We start from the raw sequence: 21,356 nt of genomic DNA, 5'->3' as shown, positions 1-21,356 counted from the left end.
AGCCTGGGCTCCCCCCGGTGGTGAGACTCACGCTCCCCAAAACCCGGCCTGCTGCCCAATTTGCATTTCACTACTGATACTGCCATTACCAACAGTTCCTTAATAGCATCCACAATAAGTGGATTTACCCATCATCATTATATGAACTATGTGTGGAGAAAATGACCTAGGCGTCCCATTTGCTCATTTATATCTAGTAACCAAAAGATAACGGATGCAACGTTCACCAGTTATAGCCAGTTCAGACTAATTTAGTACGATTCAGATTTAGATAAATGCATATATCCATCTGAGATTTTCCTTTTCAGCCCTAGAAACCCATTCCAGTGGGAGTATCTGTAGAAATAGGAATATTGCTTCAATATAGTTAAATGCACTTTGCCAGGGTTTGGCCTTTTGCTTAATTTACTTTGTGCAAATGGCCAACTGAATGAGTAATTTGAACTGTGTCTTCTAGGTGACGACTTAATCTTGTGCAAGCATCTGGGTATGAGTGAGGGGCACTGTGCAGTCACTGGCGGCTCATGTTGACCTTCTCATCTATTGCCGCCCTCAAGCCCTTTTCCTCAGGCCTGCTCTCTAGCCATTCTCCCCCCAGCCTGGGGTTGCACCCACCCAGGTGCAGGACCTTGCACTTGGGCTTGTTGCACTTAATGAAGTTGGCATTGGCCCACCACTCCAGCCTGTCAGGGTCCTTCTGGATGGCATCCCTTCCCTCTAGGGTGTCAACTACTGATGCAAAGAAGTAATTGGGAACCTCAGCCTTCTCAATATCCTGCGTAGCTAGGTCTCCTGTTTCCTTCAGGAGATGGCCTACATTTTCCTTACCCCATTTCTGGGGTAACTTTATTTTTTCACTACATTTAAAGACATCACTGAATAAAAATGACAGGTCTAAGCATGAAACAGAGAAAGAAAATGGTCCCAGTTAGCATACCTTATTTACACTGTTTTTGCAAGTCTCCTCAGCTGCAAGTCACTTTGGCAGTGAGTGCAGGAATACTGGTGCTCACAATCACAGGGAAATCATGATGTTTTGACTGAATAATAAGAACTGCCACGGGGAAATTTCAAGGCAGTAGCATCTATGAAGTGATATATACATCTACTCAACAGTTTTAGTCAATGCAGTTGTAAAAGTTTGCTACCTCCCTTATATTATGTCCCACCCATGCTATTATCTTTAGAGCTGCCCTGATACCAAAACACATCTGCACTAGCATTTGTACAAATGCTGTGCAAATAAGCAAGCTGGTTCTGGTATCAAAAGCAGTATAACTGCATATATACAGCAGCCTGCCTGAATCTATTTAAATTAGTGTGGCTATTTAACTGCACAGAGTGAAACTACTGCCCTGCATTTAAGCTACCTCGGAAAAAATATCAAGTTTTGATTGGTATCCCAACACTGCAGCAAACTCATTCTTTATGTTGGTGTTCCTTTTTTTTTTAAAAATATTTTTTTTTAATTCAAAGATCTTTTTTATCCAGAAGTTAGCATGTACTATTACAAGCATTAGTCAGCTTTTAATCACTCTGTTAACTGTAACAGTTTTGCTGCACTCAAACTCCTACTTCATAGTAAACAGTGCTTTGTTGCATTAAGCCTCATGACATATCATGTCTAATCTGTACTTAGTAATGGTGTTAAAACCTTAAGACTGATTTTTTTTTTTTTTTCCCCATGCTTGTCTGTTTTCTTTAACACAGATCCACCACAGATGAATAATATCATGCCAACATCTCCCCTCCTTCCTCAGATGGCACATCAACATTCATATCCCAGCCTGGGACAGATCACAAACCCATATGAGCAACAGCCCCCAGGCAAAGAGCTGAACAAGTATGCCTCTCTGAAGGCGGTCGGTAAGTAGGCAATACCATGCATGTCATCTTTAGATCAGCTTGTTGCATTTGCTGTTCTCAGCTAATATTCTGCTTCAAGGGGAAAAACAGTCTTGCTCATCTGGACTACTCCATGATAGAACTTCATATTGAGTATCATGTTAGTGGAAATGTTTTAAAAATTCACAATTAGTGATAAAAGAATTACGTTTAAGAACTGGTGATCCTATGCTTGTGTGTCTACAGAACCACACCACACCTACTCATAAAACATTTTCCAGAGAGTTTCACCTGCTGTAGTGTTCAGCCCTAGTCCATTATGACATGAACAAGCCTGCCTATGCATTTCAGTATGTTTTTTCCATACCCATCTGCACAAATGACAGACAAACATTAGATATGCTGCAAATTTCAATCATATAATTTAGACACCTGCTAAATACTCCCAAAAAGAGAAGATGCCTGTATGCTTCTGAAATACGAGCCTTCACATTTTCTGCAGGATGCTCATTAGTAGCTCACTGGAGGAACATTCTGCGGCCTTATGATTTCCAACCATTTGTGCATCATTAAAACTCCTAATAAAGAACCCAGTGGTGGCTATTTTCTGTGACTGATTAATGTCACATACTATTATTTAAGCAAGTGGGGGAATGTCCTCAAAGCAACAGTTAGGGGAAGGGAAAATTACAATAGTGCGTAAAGATTTCAACATAATTTTTGTATTGGTAGAGTAAGTTGATAATACTTTGCACACTGTGTGAAGAATAATAGTATGTGACAAGCCTTAATCACTTTAAATTTCAGGCCCTTTCTAGATAATAAATCAAGAACTGAGGGGAGGTCTGTTCATAAGGAGCTTCTCACTAACTTGCTCAGCTTACTCATATGCATCTGAACATCATTCCTCATTGAACTTAAGAGCAACATGACACGGCCTATTACCAGACAGAGCTATCTGGCTCAGAAAAACATCAGAACAGCTGAGAACATTCTGCCTTAGGAATATAGTATTCAACATGCCAGAAAGTATTGTCACCACAAACTGAAACTCCTTTACCCAAACTTCAGGACAGCAGACCTGTAACAAAATGTCCCATCTCAAATAGTTTAGCTTTGCTTTAGCTTGCCACGTTTGTTTCTCACAAGTGGCATTTTTAAAAAATTTGTTTATAAAAGACAAGGTTTAATAGCTTTCTACTGAATACGGAAAGAGTAGCTTTACAATTCCTTGTCCCAAAGCTGATACTGTGTAATGATGTGGTGATATTCTGATTTATGCACTGATATCAGGCTTTTTTTTCAGATGTCAATTTAGGTCAAGCCAATCGTTAAAGATAAAAAGTACTTAAGCATAATGAGAGATGAAACACTCAAAAGAAACTTTTCTCCTCTGCCCAAGAACCACTATTTAAAAAGGATTACTAAGTTAGAACTTAAGAGATTTCTTGAGTGTCAGTGTACAAGTTTTAAAGCAGCTAGATTATAACCATACACTTAAATCAACCTTGAAAGATTGTGCACTTCAGCTCCAGAAGTCATATAATGCCTCTCAGAGTTTTAAACTAAATTAAACATAACTTTCAGGGACACATTCCTCCAGGAGAATTGTACCATCTTCCCGTGCCTTTCCCCTATCCTTCCTATCCTCTCTTCTCTTTTTTTCCCCTGTAGACCTACTGGTCTTAGACCACATTAGCCAAGTTTTAGATTTAGGTAAATTTTAACAAGTACAAAAGCGCTGCTTTGTTATCCAAACTTCTCAGCAGAAAACAACAGTGATTCTGAAACTGTTATACATTCACACCTTTGGTCTGGTCTCACAGAGCAACAGTTAAATACACTCAGTTTTTAAACCACTTTCAGACTCTCAAGGCCATGATTCCTCCCAAGAAGCACCTCTAGAGTACATCCCAAGATCACAAAGCACTTCTTCCATTATGCCAGCCAGGCCCGGGTTTGTGACCACAGTGACATCAAACTAGCCACACTCCACATTACAGAGGTCGTATTGTTTATGAGAGAGCTCTGAGAAGAAATAGCAGCCAGCCTACACCAGTGCCCACTAATACAAATTTAACCTATCTTTTGAACAAATAGACATAGACAGAGCTCTCCCTGGCCTGATATTCATGTCACAGAGAGATGGCATTTTTCATATGCTAACATTCAGAGTCACATTTACTGATCTCCTTAGCAGGTAATGAGTGCATGTAGTCCCTTCCCCTTTATTGATAGTGGCTTCTGGATTCATTTTCCACAACAAAAATTTAGTAACAGATGCATGTGCCCGGTTTTTCTCCATGCATTAGAGGCACACCATGCTCATTTAAGTGCATCTTACTCTGGGTGATCCTATTGTTTGGGTGCAGTCCACTGTGCTTAATCCTGTTTTTTAATGTGGTGGAGGAAGAAGTATTCCTATTGCTTTGTAGCAACTGCAGATGTAGTACATCAGTATCACTCATGATATTGCAGCCGTAAGTGTTAAAAAGTTTAGATAACTGAGAATGTGATGCTTTACCAGAGGCACTATTAAATTAATTTCCACACAGCTGCTCTCTTCTGAACTACAGATGTCCTAAAAATTTGGCTAATTTTAGAAGTGAGCTACTCATTCCTCAGTGACTGACTGCTGTGAAAATTCAGTTCATGGAAAAGTAGCAAGTCACAGTAATCTCTGTTCCAGATCATGTTCACAGCCTGCATTAAATTCAGTACCTAAGACTTAAGCACTTGTGAAAAAAGAGACAACAGGGCCATTGCTATTAGTTTGCACTATGTTACTGACTGAGAATGACCAATACCTTTGTAGTGAGGCCAAGCTGATCCTTACAAAACTATTTTAAAGCTACAACCTAAACTCCAAATCATATAGCTTGGCATGGTGCAATTTGAAATTGGTCTGTTCATGCATGTATGCAATACTACATGTGCATTGCAGAGTGTCTGATGCAGCGCAACAGGGGAGAAAGGTCAATGTGGATATATTTTATTTTAAAAACAAAATATTTTTATGTGAATCAGTTAAAACTGCACAGCCAGACCCTTATTCAGCCAATGGAAGAGGATGTTTACCTCAGCTCTTGTTAGGAATTTTTTTATTTGTTGCAGCCTCCAGAATTCCTTTAGTATTGACCAGCAGCTACTGACTGAACTCATTTTCTCTTACTGTCTGCTTGTATTTTCATCTCTGAATAATGCAAGGACATTCTGTGCCTATTTTATATCCTCAGATGAGTGCTTGGAGTACAACAAGGTAATAGTGACTTGAGATTTCTTCACTTTTTTCCTCACTGCACCAGAATTTTACTCTATCTTAACATACACACTACCAGGGAAAAATTAGCAGAGGACAGAAGACCCCTTGGAAATGAGACAGAGCAACACAAGCTTCCTGAAAGAACAGATAAGCAATCCATCTCCTAGCACCTCTAGCTTATTAGACTGAGATGTGCACTCTGTCCATTTGCTATTTGCCTATTTTTAAGCCAGATAATATATTTTCAGCAGTGCTAAATCTGTCCCACCAAGGATCGTGGGACTGTGTCTGAGGGAAAACGGTTAACAAGCTCTAGGACCAGTCCCATCAAAAGTGGTCACTGAATGTTGTGTGGCAACAAAAACCCTGTGTTTAGATATTTCAATTTTTTGTCACCTGAGATGACATAATCCTGGTTTCCTTTGGTGCTTTCATAGTATTTGATTATTTATGTGAAATGTGCAGAAAGAGGTTTTTCTGCATAAATTAATCTTATTTCCAGTTCATCAACCATATTTTTACTCCATGCTTAAATGATAATTGCTCATTTCAGCAATCCTGACATGCCCAAAGCTACAAGTAGATGGAGATCTTGTGTCTGAATACCTTCATGAAATTCATGTCCCAGGACATATACATTTTTATACACACCTTTTGGATACTCATGCGGAAAGCACGAACAATCCAACTTCAAATTCCACTCTGCTAGGCTGTAAGGGTTGGAGTCTATCTTGTTGCTTAGTAAGAGTTTTCTAGAGCTCAAATTTGCCTTACTATACTTAGGTATTAGCTATATTTATTCAGTCACATTGCTCCACAAGCCTGGCTCAGTGACAGTTAATTTTTTTCCCTGAGTTTCAGGGAGGGCAGAGTGACTAACTTTCTTTAGCACTTCTTGAAAAAAGTTACAAATACCCCAAATCTAATTTTCTAAAGCCCTGCAGGACTGGGAGAAAGACCACTCAGCTGCTGGAGAGATGCACAGACATACATGTAAAAACTGTGAAAACAAGTATTTCTACAGTTCAACAGGACTTCATATTTCTTCCATAAATTTTCCTCTTCCCCTCTTTTCTCACGCACATACACACCCTTTGAGGAGCTGACTGGGCATGACTTCAGACAACATAACTCAGCTAGTTAGAATTTTTGCAAAAAAAAATATAAAATACAATGGACAGAATTTTTCCCTGAAACTCAGACCCAGAAAGCCTTTAGTGATGCTGGGAGTTGTAGTCTCCCATGGGATTAAATCAGATCTAATTGATTTGATATAGCAAAGCTAGAATGAGAATATAAATGGCAGCAGACTCATCATCACATCTCTAAGTCTACAGCTCCCAGCAGTTTCTGAAGCTTCACATTTCTTTGATCCCAAAGGAAACGTAAGACAGTGCCCCAGCTCTGCTTGCGGCTGGAAAACTCCAAAGTGAGATTCTGCTAATATGACACTCAGAGAATAAATATCTCCTGTCTAGGTCATTCTTACTATGTAGAAAATATTGTGGCTGCAAGTGCGCCAATGCACAAGGCAGTATCTCCCTCAAAAAGGTGAAGCCTGTGAAAGAACTAGCCAGTTTGTTTGGCCATTATATCTACACAGATGGAAGGATCGAGGGGGGAAGATCAACATAAGGTTAACTCAAAGGTATTATCTTTGGACCATCCTCCAGTCTGATGTGAAATTTGGGGGTGCCTTCTCCTAAGCTTCAGATTGTCAACTTCCATAGAAATTATTGTAACTCTGTGCTTATACAAGATCTGGTTTATGAGAATCAACATGACTTCACAACTGTCCCCCAGGAATCTGATACCTATTCTCACCTGAAGAGGAGAGTCTGTACCATTCCCTAGAGTTCTTTGTGCCCTGTCTCAGCAGCCTCTGTACAAAGACTGTGAGGACTGGATTGAGATACTGTAAAATTGTAATTGTAAAAATGGAAGCACAAAACAGTGGAAAAGTCCTGCCCATGCATCCACAGAGGTTGATACAGTCAACTTTCAGAAAAAGTAGAACTACAGAATGATTGGACACAACACATCTGTGTTACTTTCCTATACCAATTACACTGTGCAGGTAAAGATGAATATTTATTTGGAAGGCTTAAAAAGGAATTGTGCTTTCATTTCAAGGAGTAAAGGAATTTTCAGCTACTATTTCCATAAGCAGTTGCACAAAAATGGATTTAAAAAATGTGGGACATGGGAGCAGCTCCCTGGATTTAACACTGAGAAAACAGACAGGGAAGTACAGATTAATGCATCACTTGTCATATCCAGAGGGTGATTCAGTTAATGATTTTATGTATCTCGAGGTATGTTCAGTGTATGGATAATGCTAGACAAGGCAATCTGCCCAGTTCAACACTGAACTACAGATCTGTCTCAAGGATGTATGACATAAAAGCCTGATGTCTTTTTATTATTATTATTATTTACTTAGTATAGTGTGGCTGGAGAATTTTAAGCTTTCAAGTGTTCATTCGTTAAGGAAATATTTCATACTTAAATCCTTGCTTCTCCTCCAGGTACAGGAGAAAAGCCAAGAAGCACTTAGTAGTAAGCCTCACTTTACCAAGCCCCTGCCAGCACTGTTCCCACAGCCTTCCCATTTCCCAAGCAGATGAAGTACCAGTGTCACTTCTTCCACCTATGTCTTCTGAGAGCCCTCAAACTTCCCATCCTGCCCAGTATGTGCTGACAGTCAAGATCTTTTATTGCTTCCACTAAATAATTTGTTTTCTGTTATTTACCAATTGGCTTCTGACACCAGCAGGCACTCTGCCATAGGTAAAGAAAAAATACCTAGGGAGTACTGAATAAAATATTTTCTGATTTTATCATCCAGCACACTCATTTCTTCTTCCAGTGAGGTAGCCATGTTTTAATTATAAATACATTGTTTGTGCAAAGCTTCAGTATCTTGAGCAAAATCAACTGCATAGCTGACATTCTTTTAGAGCCTTATAAAGAAACAACATAAAATCTACAGGATTATATTCTTTCTGAGGATGGGGAATTCTGCTCTAAGTAATCAGACATCCAAGCAGCCGCTGCCCATGCCAAACTTTAGCAAATAACCACAGCTGTGAAAAGGCAACTCTTTGGGGATATGCTGGTCTTAGCAGAAGCAGTATCTAGGCTGCTGGGAGGAAACTGCAAATAGGCCTTTTACAAGAAGCAGTTTTAACACCAAAGTAAGATTAACATTTCCATCTACGTTGTGTCATTTTTAAGACTTTAGCAACACACTGAACTCATGAAAGAAAGGGAATCTGACCTTCAGGTCCACTTAGTTTAGGTTTATCTCAGGATTTTTCATTTTCTGAAATGGATTCACACCTAGTGAATATGTTTTCTCTGAATTTGGTCCACTACCTGGTTTTATGGGGGATAAGAACATTCATAAGTATCTATTAAATTCTTAAATCTGTGTATCCTTAATTCTTGTTCTTCAAATATATATATTCTTTCCACCCAAGTCCCCTACAGTGGATTCCTCTACAATGGAGAAGCAGACACTTTTTCTTGCTAGAAGTATGTTTTTTAGAACAGTGAAAATTTAATTGTCACCAAGAAAGTCATAAAAGTTCAGATTACAAATGCCACTCCACAATCCATTTGTAAACATACATCATAGAGAACTCAAACCCTTCCACTAAAAATTGGAAGGCTGGTTCTCTGGAAATCTGCTTCCACATGGGCAACTGAGCTTTGAACTATTTCATTGCATTTATAATGTGTGTGGCGTGGCCATACATTCAGGTTTGGCTTGGTAATTTAAAGCAGCTACAAGGATTACTTTGCAATTCAAGTTACGTAAGTAAACAAACAATACCTGGTTTTTTTCCCCATAAACAACTAAAAAACTCAAACCACAGAAGCTTTAATACTCTTTAGTTTTGTACATGGAAATATATGAACAGCAGTAGCGTGAGGTTCTTAAGAACTACCCATGAATACCAATGAAGACTAGTAAGACAACTGATAGGAATGAATCCCTTATTAACAATATAATATAAATAGCAGCAGTTATCTGCCTGCTATTTTTTTTTTTTTTCTGCGAAGGATGTTCTAAAGACTGTAAATCTGTTTAAGAGAAATTATACAGATAAAAGCCACCGAGATCACTGCTGTACTCCTACACATTCATACCATAATAACAAAGGGCTTGAGGCATGGAGGGGCGAAGAGGAATGACATGATTTCTAATGCACACAGATAATTTTTCCAGAAGTCCTTCTCCTTACAGCTTATTTGAAGAAATATACCTTATTAACAATATAATATAAATAGCAGCAGTTATCTGCCTGCTATTTTTTTTTTTTTTCTGCGAAGGATGTTCTAAAGACTGTAAATCTGTTTAAGAGAAATTATACAGATAAAAGCCACCGAGATCACTGCTGTACTCCTACACATTCATACCATAATAACAAAGGGCTTGAGGCATGGAGGGGCGAAGAGGAATGACATGATTTCTAATGCACACAGATAATTTTTCCAGAAGTCCTTCTCCTTACAGCTTATTTGAAGAAATATAGAGGAAAAGAGAAGCTGGGGAAAAAAAAAAATAATCTTATAGGTAGTAGCTATGATGCTACAGCATAAAAAAATATTAACAGAAATATGAGTCTGTCTCATCCAAAAATAATATTAAGTATAATAGGTATTTTTTACAGTGGCAAAGTTTGCAAAGCTTTCTGGTCTATGGAAGGTGCTCCTGTAAAATGTTCGCCTTCCCTTGCCAGGAGCCTGCCACAGCAGGGGAGAAAGATCTGTAGCTCAGTGCTGTTGGTTCTCATTTTCACAAGTGATGGTTATGATAACAATTCCTGGGAAAAAAAAGGTAGAGGTGGGAACTGAACACTCCAGTATGGCAGAAGCCTCGTATGTGTGAGCACAAGATTAAATATTCATTGCAATGAGCCTCATTACTGATTCTACCCTGACTGTCAGTCACAAATGCTTTTGCTTCCTGTGAAGGCTACTCCGAGGGTTCTGTTCAGAGTAGGCATTAGTTCTGCTTTGCCTTTGGGTTTGCCCAATCAGTGTGAAAAACTTGTGAAACAGATTTTCTTCTGGCAATGCAAGTCTGGCAATTGCCAGGGAACAGAATTCCTTTTCAGTTTGCCACACATCTCTGGTTTGGAAGCCTCTGACAATTATTCACAAAACTTTAATGCTACAAATAAAATGCAGTCTAATAGAAGGGAAACAGAAAAAGAAGGAAAAAAAGAAGAAAAAAACTTAATGTGTGCAAGTACAGCTATGGAATTACTTCCAAATTCATTTTCTCTTGCTTAATAACTCTCTTGAAAAGGATTCCTTCTGGCAAAAAGAATAGGAAAATATAACTTTCTAATAGAAACAACTTACACCACAGCTAATTTTTGAGAAAAAAATATTACTTTGATAGGGAATGATTGTCAAAAATTCTTTAAAATTATAGCAGTTAAGAGATGGTTCAAACAAAAATAAACCCTGCAAAATTAGTTATTACATCACTGGGACTTTTTTTTCCCTCACTTAAACAGTACAATTCAAAAAGCCTTCAGGCCTCACTCTATATTCAGAAATACTGTTGCAAATTTAGTATGATGCCTGCTGAAAGACAGAAAAACCCAGGTTTATTTCAGCCCTAAGCCCATGTCTTAATTATATATTTGGAGACCTGAACTGGGCCTTTCTTGCCAACAGTGATGTGTGAAAAAAATTAAATTAGGTTCATGCTAAGAGCAGTTATTACAAATAAATGTGGTCAGGAATATAACAGCTTTTTCAGTCAATGCTGAACAAGATAAATTGACACACTAAGGAAAAAACAAACACATTTTTAGATGCTGATTCACACTGCAGAACACTGATTTTTTTTCCAATGTGACCCACATACTACTTGGTGTGCAGCATGCCTGGACAGTCAACCTGGTTTGTGGTCCACTCAAGGCTGCGTGCACAAGGCCTGAACTGCTCTGATTGCACTAGTAAGGTCTGTTACTGCACATAAGTGCACACTTTTTCTGCAGATGTACAATGAATTAGTGTCTCTGGAATAGTTTGGAAGCCCTGTCCTTAAAGAAACTGAAGGTCCTCAGTGACCAAAAAGGTTACAAACAATTTCATATTATTGTTAATGTATGAAAGCACTGCTGTAAACTTTTGACACAATCAGATTTGTCCTAACTGATTTGCTTGAGAAGCATTAAAAACTACCCAGTGAAAAAGCAAGCAAGATTACTGTAGGAAAAATAGAAGAAGCCTTTTAAGCAAATCTCCTGTGTTAACCTCTTTGGCTTCGGACAGCATTTTTAGAAAGCAAGCCAAACCCTCATTTCCTATAATCAGTTTATGCTGCAGTCATGCTTTATTCAGAAGTTAAGCATGACAGCACGACTTCTTAGATAGTTGTATTTCAAAAGGCAAGTTTTCTTACTATGTATAAGGTTTCCAGCAGAACTCAAGCTGATAAATATGCCTAAATGAGATAAACCAAAATAAATATTTTACAGTAGAACTCTTCATGTTTATTTACCATTGTAGATGACATGAAAGGACACGAGCTTAGAAGCCCTTGGGAAAAAAAAAAAAAAAGAAAAAATCAGATTTACAGTTACAGGATAGCCACTGGCTGCATTTTCAGAGAAAAGACAGATTTAAATACATAATTTTCAGAGTTCTACAACGTCATCCATTGGTTCAAGAGCAGAACTAGCAATCTTATTTCCTTCTCAAGTTTATAATTCATTGCACAATACTGAACTAGCAATTTAACATCCTGATGCTTGAATTTAAAATGTTAAATCACTTGAGGATATAACAAAGTAGTGTTATCTTTGCCTATCTGCATGGAACAGATTTCAGGTCTGAAAATATTTACAATAACATGATGTAGCCACCATTTGTTTCCAGGTTGACAGAACCTATTTGTTCTGGTAAATCGGAAAAGCTTCATTTATCTTACACTGGTTAGAGACAAGAATTCTGCATGTCATTGGTCTCTACAATGTGTTTGTGGCTGGAGCTGGAGTATTTTGATCAAAACCAAATCACGATATCGCTGCAGCACTTTGCAAAGTTGCATAATAAATTTTGCAATTGGATACTATGTAAATCAATGCAGTCAAGCATACAAAGCCCAACTGGAATAGCTCTTTTACATGTCCAAAGAGAAACCTGCCTAAACTTACACAGTAAATAAAATGTAAAAATATAAAACTATATACATGAGGTACCACACATCATGTCCGGTGCCACAGGAGTTAATCAAATTGCATCTCAACATTCCCAGCCAAGCAGCATCCTTCACTGCGTGTGGTGGATACAGAAAACATTGCTGAGACTGGAGGCTCTACTTACCAAGTCTAATTATTTTCCTATTTTAAACCATTCCTAATACATTTTGAAACACAAAAATACTCTGGTCCCTTCAGCCTTTAAGAAACTGTCACGAAAATAATTGATAGAAGAGAATAAATGTTTGGGTCTACGTATTTATGTTTCATCATGTCTCAGTATCATGAAAGCATAATTTTATTTCACTGGGAAAACAAAATGCAGTCTAGTCTGATGACTGGAGGTGGACAAGCTACTTTCAGACTATGTCCACAGAAGAAAAGGTTGTTATCCAATGTCTCTCCAAGCTTGGTCTCTCTCTCCACATCACTGTAAGAAATTGGTAAATAGATGGTAGACTGGCAAAGGGGGCAGGAGAGGAATAACACAGATTCACAAAACGTAGGTTCTAACAAAAACATGAAAGTAATTTCTGGGTGGTTCTATACATTGTGCATTTTCCTTTACTTCTATGAGTAATAGGGAATAAAAATAAGAAGAAAGAATCCACTGACTTTTATTTTTCAGAATGTCTTAAATAAAGATAAACTAGTGTTAGAACTTTTTGGGGAAAATACCAAATATTTAGGACAGAAACCAATGCATTGCAGCCCATATGCTGAATGCTGTGTTGTCAGAGCTCAATACAAGAATGGAAAAAGAGGGATGCAAAAATTATTTTAAATGGCCTTTGCTCTTTCTTACAACGTGGAATGGCTTAAAACTGCCTCACCTTATACCCAGACACTCCAGTGACCATGAGACAAGAGTAGATAGTGACCAACAAAGAAGCTACATTCTTTCCTCTTGGCCACATAAGATCTATCATTTCATTCTACCTGCTGGCATTACATGTACAGAATAATTCCTACCTGCTACATCTAGCTGTACTGTTTTCCAACAGACTTCATGTTATGCAAAATAAATTCTATGCTCCATGATGCGCAGTGAACCCCTTCATTCAAGATTGGTCATTAATTATTTGTTACTGGACAGAACACACTTTTCAGTGAATTTCTTTGATCCAATTCATACCCAGGGAGAGCTAATCTGAAGTTAGTCCACATTAGCTTTTTTCTCCTCAAGAAAAAAACTTGTGCTAAGGTAGAAATTATACTTTGATTTTCAGTTTAACTTCTACGAAAATTCTCACACAGAGTTGACATATCTTAGAAGCCTTTGAACATATAGAAAAGCAAATAATTGATCAACCACAGTCAGCCATGATCAACAGCACCAGCGAAGGTAGCATCCTATTATTTCCCTGAGCAAAATTCTTTTGTTGCCTTTGAGTCAGGATTAATTACCGATTTTTCTTCTCTTAAGTTTTCCCTTCCATTCTTAGACAGGGAAATACAATCTCATAACTTCAGGTAATTAAGTCACTAACATCTGAGAAGCAAACCCTTACTATAAACTGTTAAATATTACATAGGAATAGCTTTACTGTTACACAGAAAACTGCAAATAGGCAGTTAGGGTATTTTAGCTGTTACCTGGTGTGTCACTGTAGCCATTTCATTGCTATCTTGTTCCCCAGCACTTTCCATTGGCTTGCTTTCTCTGTCTCTAGCCCTAGATTTGAAATGCAGTCTCTTTGTGGCTAGAATAAAGCTCTGCTTCACCGAGTAGTTCTTCAAAGTATATTCAGATAACAAACAATTCTGTGAAACATCTACTAGGAAAGAGGGTTGCCTATATATTTATCTCTGACTGTGAATGCAATCTCTCACTGAAGCTTTTTTGCTTTTTTTTTTTTTAAAATATCTTTATAACTTTTATAAGGGCTCACTCCTTTGTGGATTCTCCTCTCTCATCTCAGAGGTTTCGTCCTAACTCCTAGGTGCACAATTTCACAAAAGCTATAGGATGCAATTGTCTTTCAGGAATTCTACACTTCTCCCATTTCTCCCATTTCTGTAAGAACTGGTGTAAGAATTCAGTGCCATTTTTATGGACCCACAAAGACAAGAGAATTGTCATTGAAGAGAAAAAGTAAAAAAATACTGCTTCACAATTGCTCAAGACTTCCTTATTTAGTTGTACTTTCTATATAGAAATCCTCATACCTGTGATATTTTACAGGGGAAAGAAAGCATTACACAATGCTAATGCATGTTCTCACAACTCTATGCCAAAAGTGGTTACACAGCCACCTTGAGGACTGTCTAACTTAGGGAGAAGAACAACATGATGTGGCTTTAGGGCCACCTCTCAGCACAGATAACATATACTCAGCTCTCTTGAGAAATCCTGGCCCTATTACAGCCCCAAGGAGTTTTGCCACTAATTTGCAAAACCAGGTTTTCATCCATTATATCTTTTTATTATATATATATAAAATCTTGTTATATTATTATAGGCTATATTATATAGTCTGTAAGTGATTCACTGGTTTTCACACTTTTGTTTTATAACTGTGGTTTATGAAGAAATACGTGAAACTTCCAAGTTTGGTCACGGCCAGTCATCAATCAGCGAAAGAACAAAGCTTGTCTCTGTTAGTGACAGATTTAGGCAGAATGAGGAAATCTGAATCAAAACATATTAACAAAGGTCCATTCCTTTGTGGCCACCTCATCTGAATGGGCCTAAACTCACCGCAATTTTCCCAGGCATTCCCATGAGCTTGCTATCCCAAGCAGCTTCGTAGCAATCTCTTTACAAAATTCAAATTAAAGGAATAAGGCAAGGGTCCCAATCTGAGAGATTTGACACTAATACTGCTGGCAAAGTCAAGATCAAAATAAAGCAGACAGTTCTAGTCACTTTAAGGCATCATTGGATTCAGGTAAGAGAGAGGAGTGGAGTGATCCACATTGTAGATGGAAGGCTTATGATTGTACAACTGCTCCAACTGAGTGGGATTTAAATGCACATTCCCTACCCAGCAAGGTGCATCCCAACTTCTGCTAGGATGGTCCCCACCCAGATACACATCCTGATGAAATTGTGCTGTGGAGCATTAGAAAATGCATTAATCTAGAAAGACAAGGGAAGTGAAAGAATCTCCTTAGCTTAATAGTTAAGGCACTCATCAGGGAGGGACAAGTCCTGCTTTTGATCCTTGCACTGTTTCTGTATTTTTTCAGTTATTCATTTCATGCACAGCAGGAACAAAAGCCCAAGTTCTCCCCCCTCCCAGGCACACACTTTAGGTTGGAAAAAAATTGTATTTCAACATTTTTTCCAGATGAACAGCTACAACAGTAACTACATTTGTGGGTGCATTACCTTAAAGGAGTAAAAACCTTATAAAAATATTGAAACTGAGAACATTTGTATAATTAGCTGCCAAGACTGGAGGGAGGCAACAGAAAGAATAACACTAAGAATTAAAGCCCTTCTTTTACTATTGTTCATTTGGCAATTTTGCTATTCTAATACTTTACTCCTTTTGCAAACACAACAGTGATATCTTTAAATCCTATTTTACTGATTTATATACAGAAGCTAATGGAAAATGCACTTCTATGGCACCTTTCATCTGCAAATTCAGTATACTCTACAAATAGCAATTAATCTTCATAACACTTAACTACCTCCTCCAATGTGTTAACAGATCATTTTACAACTGGTGAAACCAAGTCAGAGGAAAGTTGAGTCATGTACTCCAGGTCACATAATAAATCCACCCTGTAAGTCCAAAATTACTTTTTGCAAGTTAAAAATCCACCAAATATTTATAGGGGCTGGTTAAGAAGAAAAATTAACTTCCTGAGGTTTACAGTTGATTTTTAAAGTAGTTGGCATTAGGATACTAGAAAAAAAGCTTTTCTTGATAAACCATTTGTTACAAAACCATGTCCAGAATTATTATTCTGAATCTTTTCTGCTTTGAAAATCAGAAGTAAAGAAACTTGTTTCTGCACTATACTATATCAGGTCACTCATGCTGGGGCATAGCAGACTAGTATAAAACCTAAAGTCCAGTCAATATGCAAGGAGGACTGCTTCCAGTCATGCCAAAAGCCCCTTCGAAGAATGGAATAATTTGGTTTTATCAATGCTTTTTTAGCTAGGCGCAATGGTAATTTCCCCCACCCAATTTCAGTACATGTGTAAGCCTGTGGGTGCCTGCTAAAAGGAGACTGTTTTAAAGAGGTTAAAGTATTAGAGAGGCTGGCTTTCACTGCTAGCATTTAACTCCAAGACATACATAAGAAATTGTCAGACAAAATGCTGCAAACCATTATTTGATAAGAACAAATACAAACAGCAGCTCTCCCACACTGTCACTGCCACACAAAAACATGCAATCAGCCATATGTCTTATGTTTGCCAGCTTTCTGCTTTACTTTTCTGACAAGGATCTACAGATCAAAGGCCGGTTTAAGCCCGGTTTCCAGACAACAGTTGAGAAGTCCCTAGAAAGGGACTGTGGACTAAACTAGTTAGAGCAACTTTAATGTAAGCATAGTTACAGAATTAATAATTTCACTAACAGTATGATCTTCCATGAGAAACAAATAAAGAGTTGAAAATTTTACAAAGAATGTGGAATAAACAAGAGCAAAATCAATCTCACAGATGTGTCATAAGCACAGTCCTTGTGAGACTGATTTATTCTTTGCTCAGTTTCTGTAGTGGAGGTATTGTTTAAATGTAATAGTAATACAATTTACTCTTCTCTGAGGACATTATCTTGATGTATTTGAAGATCTAACATATCTAACGTTTGTCAGCATTCAGAGCTCCAGGTGCATCACTGGCAGTGGGAAAAGGTGTGAGCAAAAAAAATAAAGCTTGAGCTTGTTGTGGCCTTTTTCACTTAGCCACAGAAAGGAGAAAAATGGCATGAAAAATCACATAGTGCAACTATCTGCAATTTTTTGTCATTATTTACATAACTGCAACAGCACAGTTATTTTTCCAAATAGAAGCCATTTGTTACCTTGTCATTGATCAAAGATCTTGGTTATGTAAGAGAAATCACTGCAGCTAAACTAAGACCAAAGTAAAAGTACAGACAATTTTACTCTATCCTTCTATGAGATTACCTTAGTTTTTAATTTTTCCATCCAAATTAAACCAATTTAAATATGAAATAGGCAGACAAATGTATCTTGTATGTATTAATGGATGTATGTATGTATGTATTAAGAGCTGGACATAATTAAGTATGCTAAATTTAAATTAATAAGCTAGTGTGACTTTTCAGCTACAGACAAGGTCTAAGTCATATGTTCTAGAAGCTGACTATACTAATTGATTTGGAGTGCCTTTGAAGTAAAAATTTATACAAATAAATACTTGTGTGGATATTTACAATGCCTCTTCTGCAACTGTTTTTCTCAATTACTGATAACAGATGAAGAAGAAATCAGCAACGCAGACTGCACTTCTCTCCTGATTGTTTCTGTTGTGGCTTTTGTTTTTGTTTTTGTTTTCAACTTGTGTATAATACTGTTTTGTGGCATTCAGTGAGTTTTAAGAAATTAAAAGGACAAGCCACATTTAGAACTGGAAAAAGCTCTTTCAAGCAGGAACAGGTACAAGTTGACTATTCAGATTATGGCTCTCTAATTGAAACAATTCACCCCGAAATCAAAGCAGAACTTAGCAGGTTCTCTTCGTAACTCATTACTGGTCTACCAGCATTTACAACTGCACTGTACTGAAATTAGAACAGGCCATTACCTACATTCTGTGATTTGTTTAAAACAGAAAACACCTGTATGGTATAGAAAAGCACCCACTCACTGATTGAAAAAAGAGACAGATGGAGATGGGTAAAACATCAAAAGCCTAATTTTATAGCATAGACAAAAGCAATTGCAGTTCACTGCAAGGGACACACCTCTTTAATGACAGAACTAGGGATTTAAGAGCAAAGTCCAGTTGCACATTCATTATACAAAAAAAAGTCATGAGATGATTAACAGCAACTGCTTTTGGCAATGTTCCTCCCTGTTGAGGGGTCAGGACAGGGAAGATATAGAATTTAAGTCAGATCTTCAAGATTAATGTGGTGCTCATGGGAACTTCACCACCTTCCATAAAGACCCAGTTCAGAACTGAAGAGAAGCAGAAAATTCAGAGTGCAGCAAAAGCCTCCTAGCATTACTGGGAAGACAGACAAAGACAAAATAAAAACAGTGCAGGGAATTAAAAACCTAATCATCATGAAGGCAAGAGAAGCTGAGCTGTACAGACAGCTACATGTACAAGACTTCTGCAGAGAAGCCTTACATGGCATAGCTTCAAGGAAAATCAATGGATCTAGCCAGGGTACAGCAAAAGTCAAATCCAGGATGACACAATCATATTCAAAGTGCATCACGGCTGATTAATAAGTCACCATGTTTGTTGTCCTACATATATGGCACTATCTTAAATCAAAATCCATTTTCTAAAGGGGGCAAATAAACCTTCTTTATGTAAAAGGCAACATCTTGAAAAACGAAATTCAGTTAAGCTCCCCTTAAACCCTTGATACTCAGTCTCAAAATGTAAATGAGATGCTGAACTGCTGCAGAATGCCTTTAGCTTCCTGGCCATGGTTCACACTTTAAAGCAAGGCCAAATGAATGCCAGCAATAACATCAAACTTGAGCAAAAGCATGCACTGGAAACGCAGAAGGCAAAATCCTGATTTGAGAACTGCAATGCAGTATTTGTTGGCAGGGCTAGTGCTCTATTTCTTAGTGGCACTGGCCCCAGAAAATTATGTCAGAACCTGGAATTTAGGATTTTAATTGTCTGTAAAATCACAACATAAATACCTAACCAGCAACCCAAAGTGTTTTCAGCCCCATAAAGCATTAGTGAACTTCCAACCATTGAGAAGAGATCTCATTCTTAATTTTGTCCTAAGGCATTTTTCAACAGAAATGGGTCCACTTCATACACCACTGGACCTTTGAATTGTCTTGGTTAGACACCTACATGACACTTTGCATTTAAAGGGATGTGCTCTCATATAACAAGGCATCCTAAGATGTCCCATTATCTCCAAGAAAGTCTGTATGCTTCTGAATGCTTTCTAAACTTCCTATGCTATATGGGATAAGCAGCAAGAAGATTTGTAGGACCTGTCCCCATAATGTAAATATCAGCATAACCTGAGTGACTGGAGGCAAGAAAAGTCTTTTGATAAAGAGCAATAGGACTTTTGTCTGCATACATGAAAAGCCCAGCATAATGGCATCCAAAAATATACTACAGGGAGTAAATTAGGGGTGGGAGGTGGCATGGATTTCCCTGCTTATGCACCTGTGACTGTATCTGGTCCACATGACCTACTGTGCATGACTTACTGTAAACTGTGTAACATTTTGTGTCCAACTGATTTTTTTTTTTTGTTCCTTCTCCCTTTTAAATCCAAATAGCTGACAAAGTCAACGATGACTTCTATACCAAACGCCGACACCTTGCAGAACTGGCTGCCAAGGGGAGCCTGCCCCTCCACCCGGTGCGCCTAGACCAGGAGAGAGCCTACACAATCGACAGTGGCCTAACCAAACAGAATGGGCAGAAATCCAAAATGGGAAAGATCCACACACACCCATTAGGTTACAATACACACTACAAGACCTGGGATCCCAACGACCAGTCCCTTAGACGGCAAGCATACACAAACAAAGGGAAGCATGGTCTGGCAGACCCAACGTTAAGCGACCCACTGACAACCCGGAGCCAGCACTATTTGGGCCCACAGCCATACTTCATAACCAACAGCAAGACAGAAGTAACTGTTTGAGTTTGTTCTGGGCTTTTGTTTTATTTTTAAAATGATCCTTTGAAAACCACACACACAAATACACACACAAAACAAACACTCAACTGAAACGCAAAAAATAAATTTAAAAATATATTAAAAAAATAAAAAAAGGAAACAGAAGGAATGAAGGAAGAAACTTCTACCTGGACACTCTTGGTATCCAGCCAACTGTAGGCCGAAGAGTGGGGGTTAATACCATTGAGCAATACACACTGAAGGTTGACTTATAAACTCCATTTGTATTTCACAATGGAACACAAACCCTTGTGGCTAAATTTTTTTACTTGAAACTAAAATCCATTATGAGAAGTAGCACAATCTAGAGAAACTTTATGTCTGCTTAAACATTTACACTATTTTCCTGCCTTGAGACAGAGGAAGAAGGAGAAAACAATATACTGTAATATAGTATTTCAGAGAGAAATTTTGTATAAAACCTATTAATAATCACTAGACCTGTGAAAAGCCAAGAGCAAACATCTTGGTACAAGCCCTAACATCTATTATTGTACTTTCACACTATCCTATAGAAAGCGCAAAAAATATATATATTCACAATAAGGGGCAAAGACTCTTTCACAAGGAATTTATGAAGACTGTTATGATTAAGAGCACATGGGACCTTTCTGGTTGGTAGGGAATGCTGCAGGATGATAAACAGCAGAAGATTTTATTTCAGTTTACTTTGTTTTGAAATTTTTGGGAACCTACAAAATAAGAAGAGACAGAGAAGACAAGACACATGACACAGAAAGCTGCTGGGGGAAAAAGGGCATAAGAATATTCCCTCTCAGTCCTCCTGTTTTCAGGCAGATGGTAACAATTCTCACTTTGCAGACTATCAGGACTTTTTCTTCACCTAAATGTTTTGCCTATCTTCAACTGCTTCAGACTGAAATTAAGCGTGGGTGGTGCCTTTACTGTATTACTATTGTTCAATGACGGTCTTGTTTCTCAAAGTGGCCCCTCTGTTCCTTTAAGCTATTTCCTCATGTTTTGCTAAGGGTGACAAGGGTTCTGCCCTGCTCAGCCTCCTGTTTGTCCTGAAGGGAAACTGGACTACATCTCCATGCAGTGGTTGCACAGTCAAGGCTATTTAGTTAGCCCCTTCATTTTCCCAATTTAAACTTTTTCCCTCTAGTCTCTCATTTTGTATTTGCTTTTAGCCATGGTAGTTCTTTGTAGTTCAACTAAATG

The 21,356-nt window shown here is 38.0% G+C and overlaps 1 protein-coding gene across 1 annotated transcript in view; it reads left to right on the top strand.

The window, feature by feature from the left end:
* The window catches only part of SHISA9 (shisa family member 9), a 167,781-nt gene extending 147,535 nt beyond the window's left edge, over nt 1-20,246 (top strand). The window contains exons 3-4 of the mRNA XM_010003210.1: nt 1,711-1,866; nt 19,768-20,246. Coding sequence (XP_010001512.1) covers nt 1,711-1,866; nt 19,768-20,138 — 527 coding nt within the window. The 3' untranslated portion in view covers nt 20,139-20,246. The remainder of the gene's footprint in view (nt 1-1,710; nt 1,867-19,767) is intronic.
* The last annotated feature ends 1,110 nt before the right edge of the window (nt 20,247-21,356 follow it).

The sequence above is a fragment of the Chaetura pelagica genome, unplaced genomic scaffold (genome assembly GCF_000747805.2).
Source record: "Chaetura pelagica isolate M959 unplaced genomic scaffold, ChaPel_1.0 scaffold138, whole genome shotgun sequence".
Classification (NCBI taxonomy): Eukaryota; Metazoa; Chordata; class Aves; order Apodiformes; family Apodidae; genus Chaetura; species Chaetura pelagica.
The sequence above is the reverse complement of the archived record's forward strand: the minus strand, read 5'-3'. Positions and strand labels throughout refer to the sequence as shown.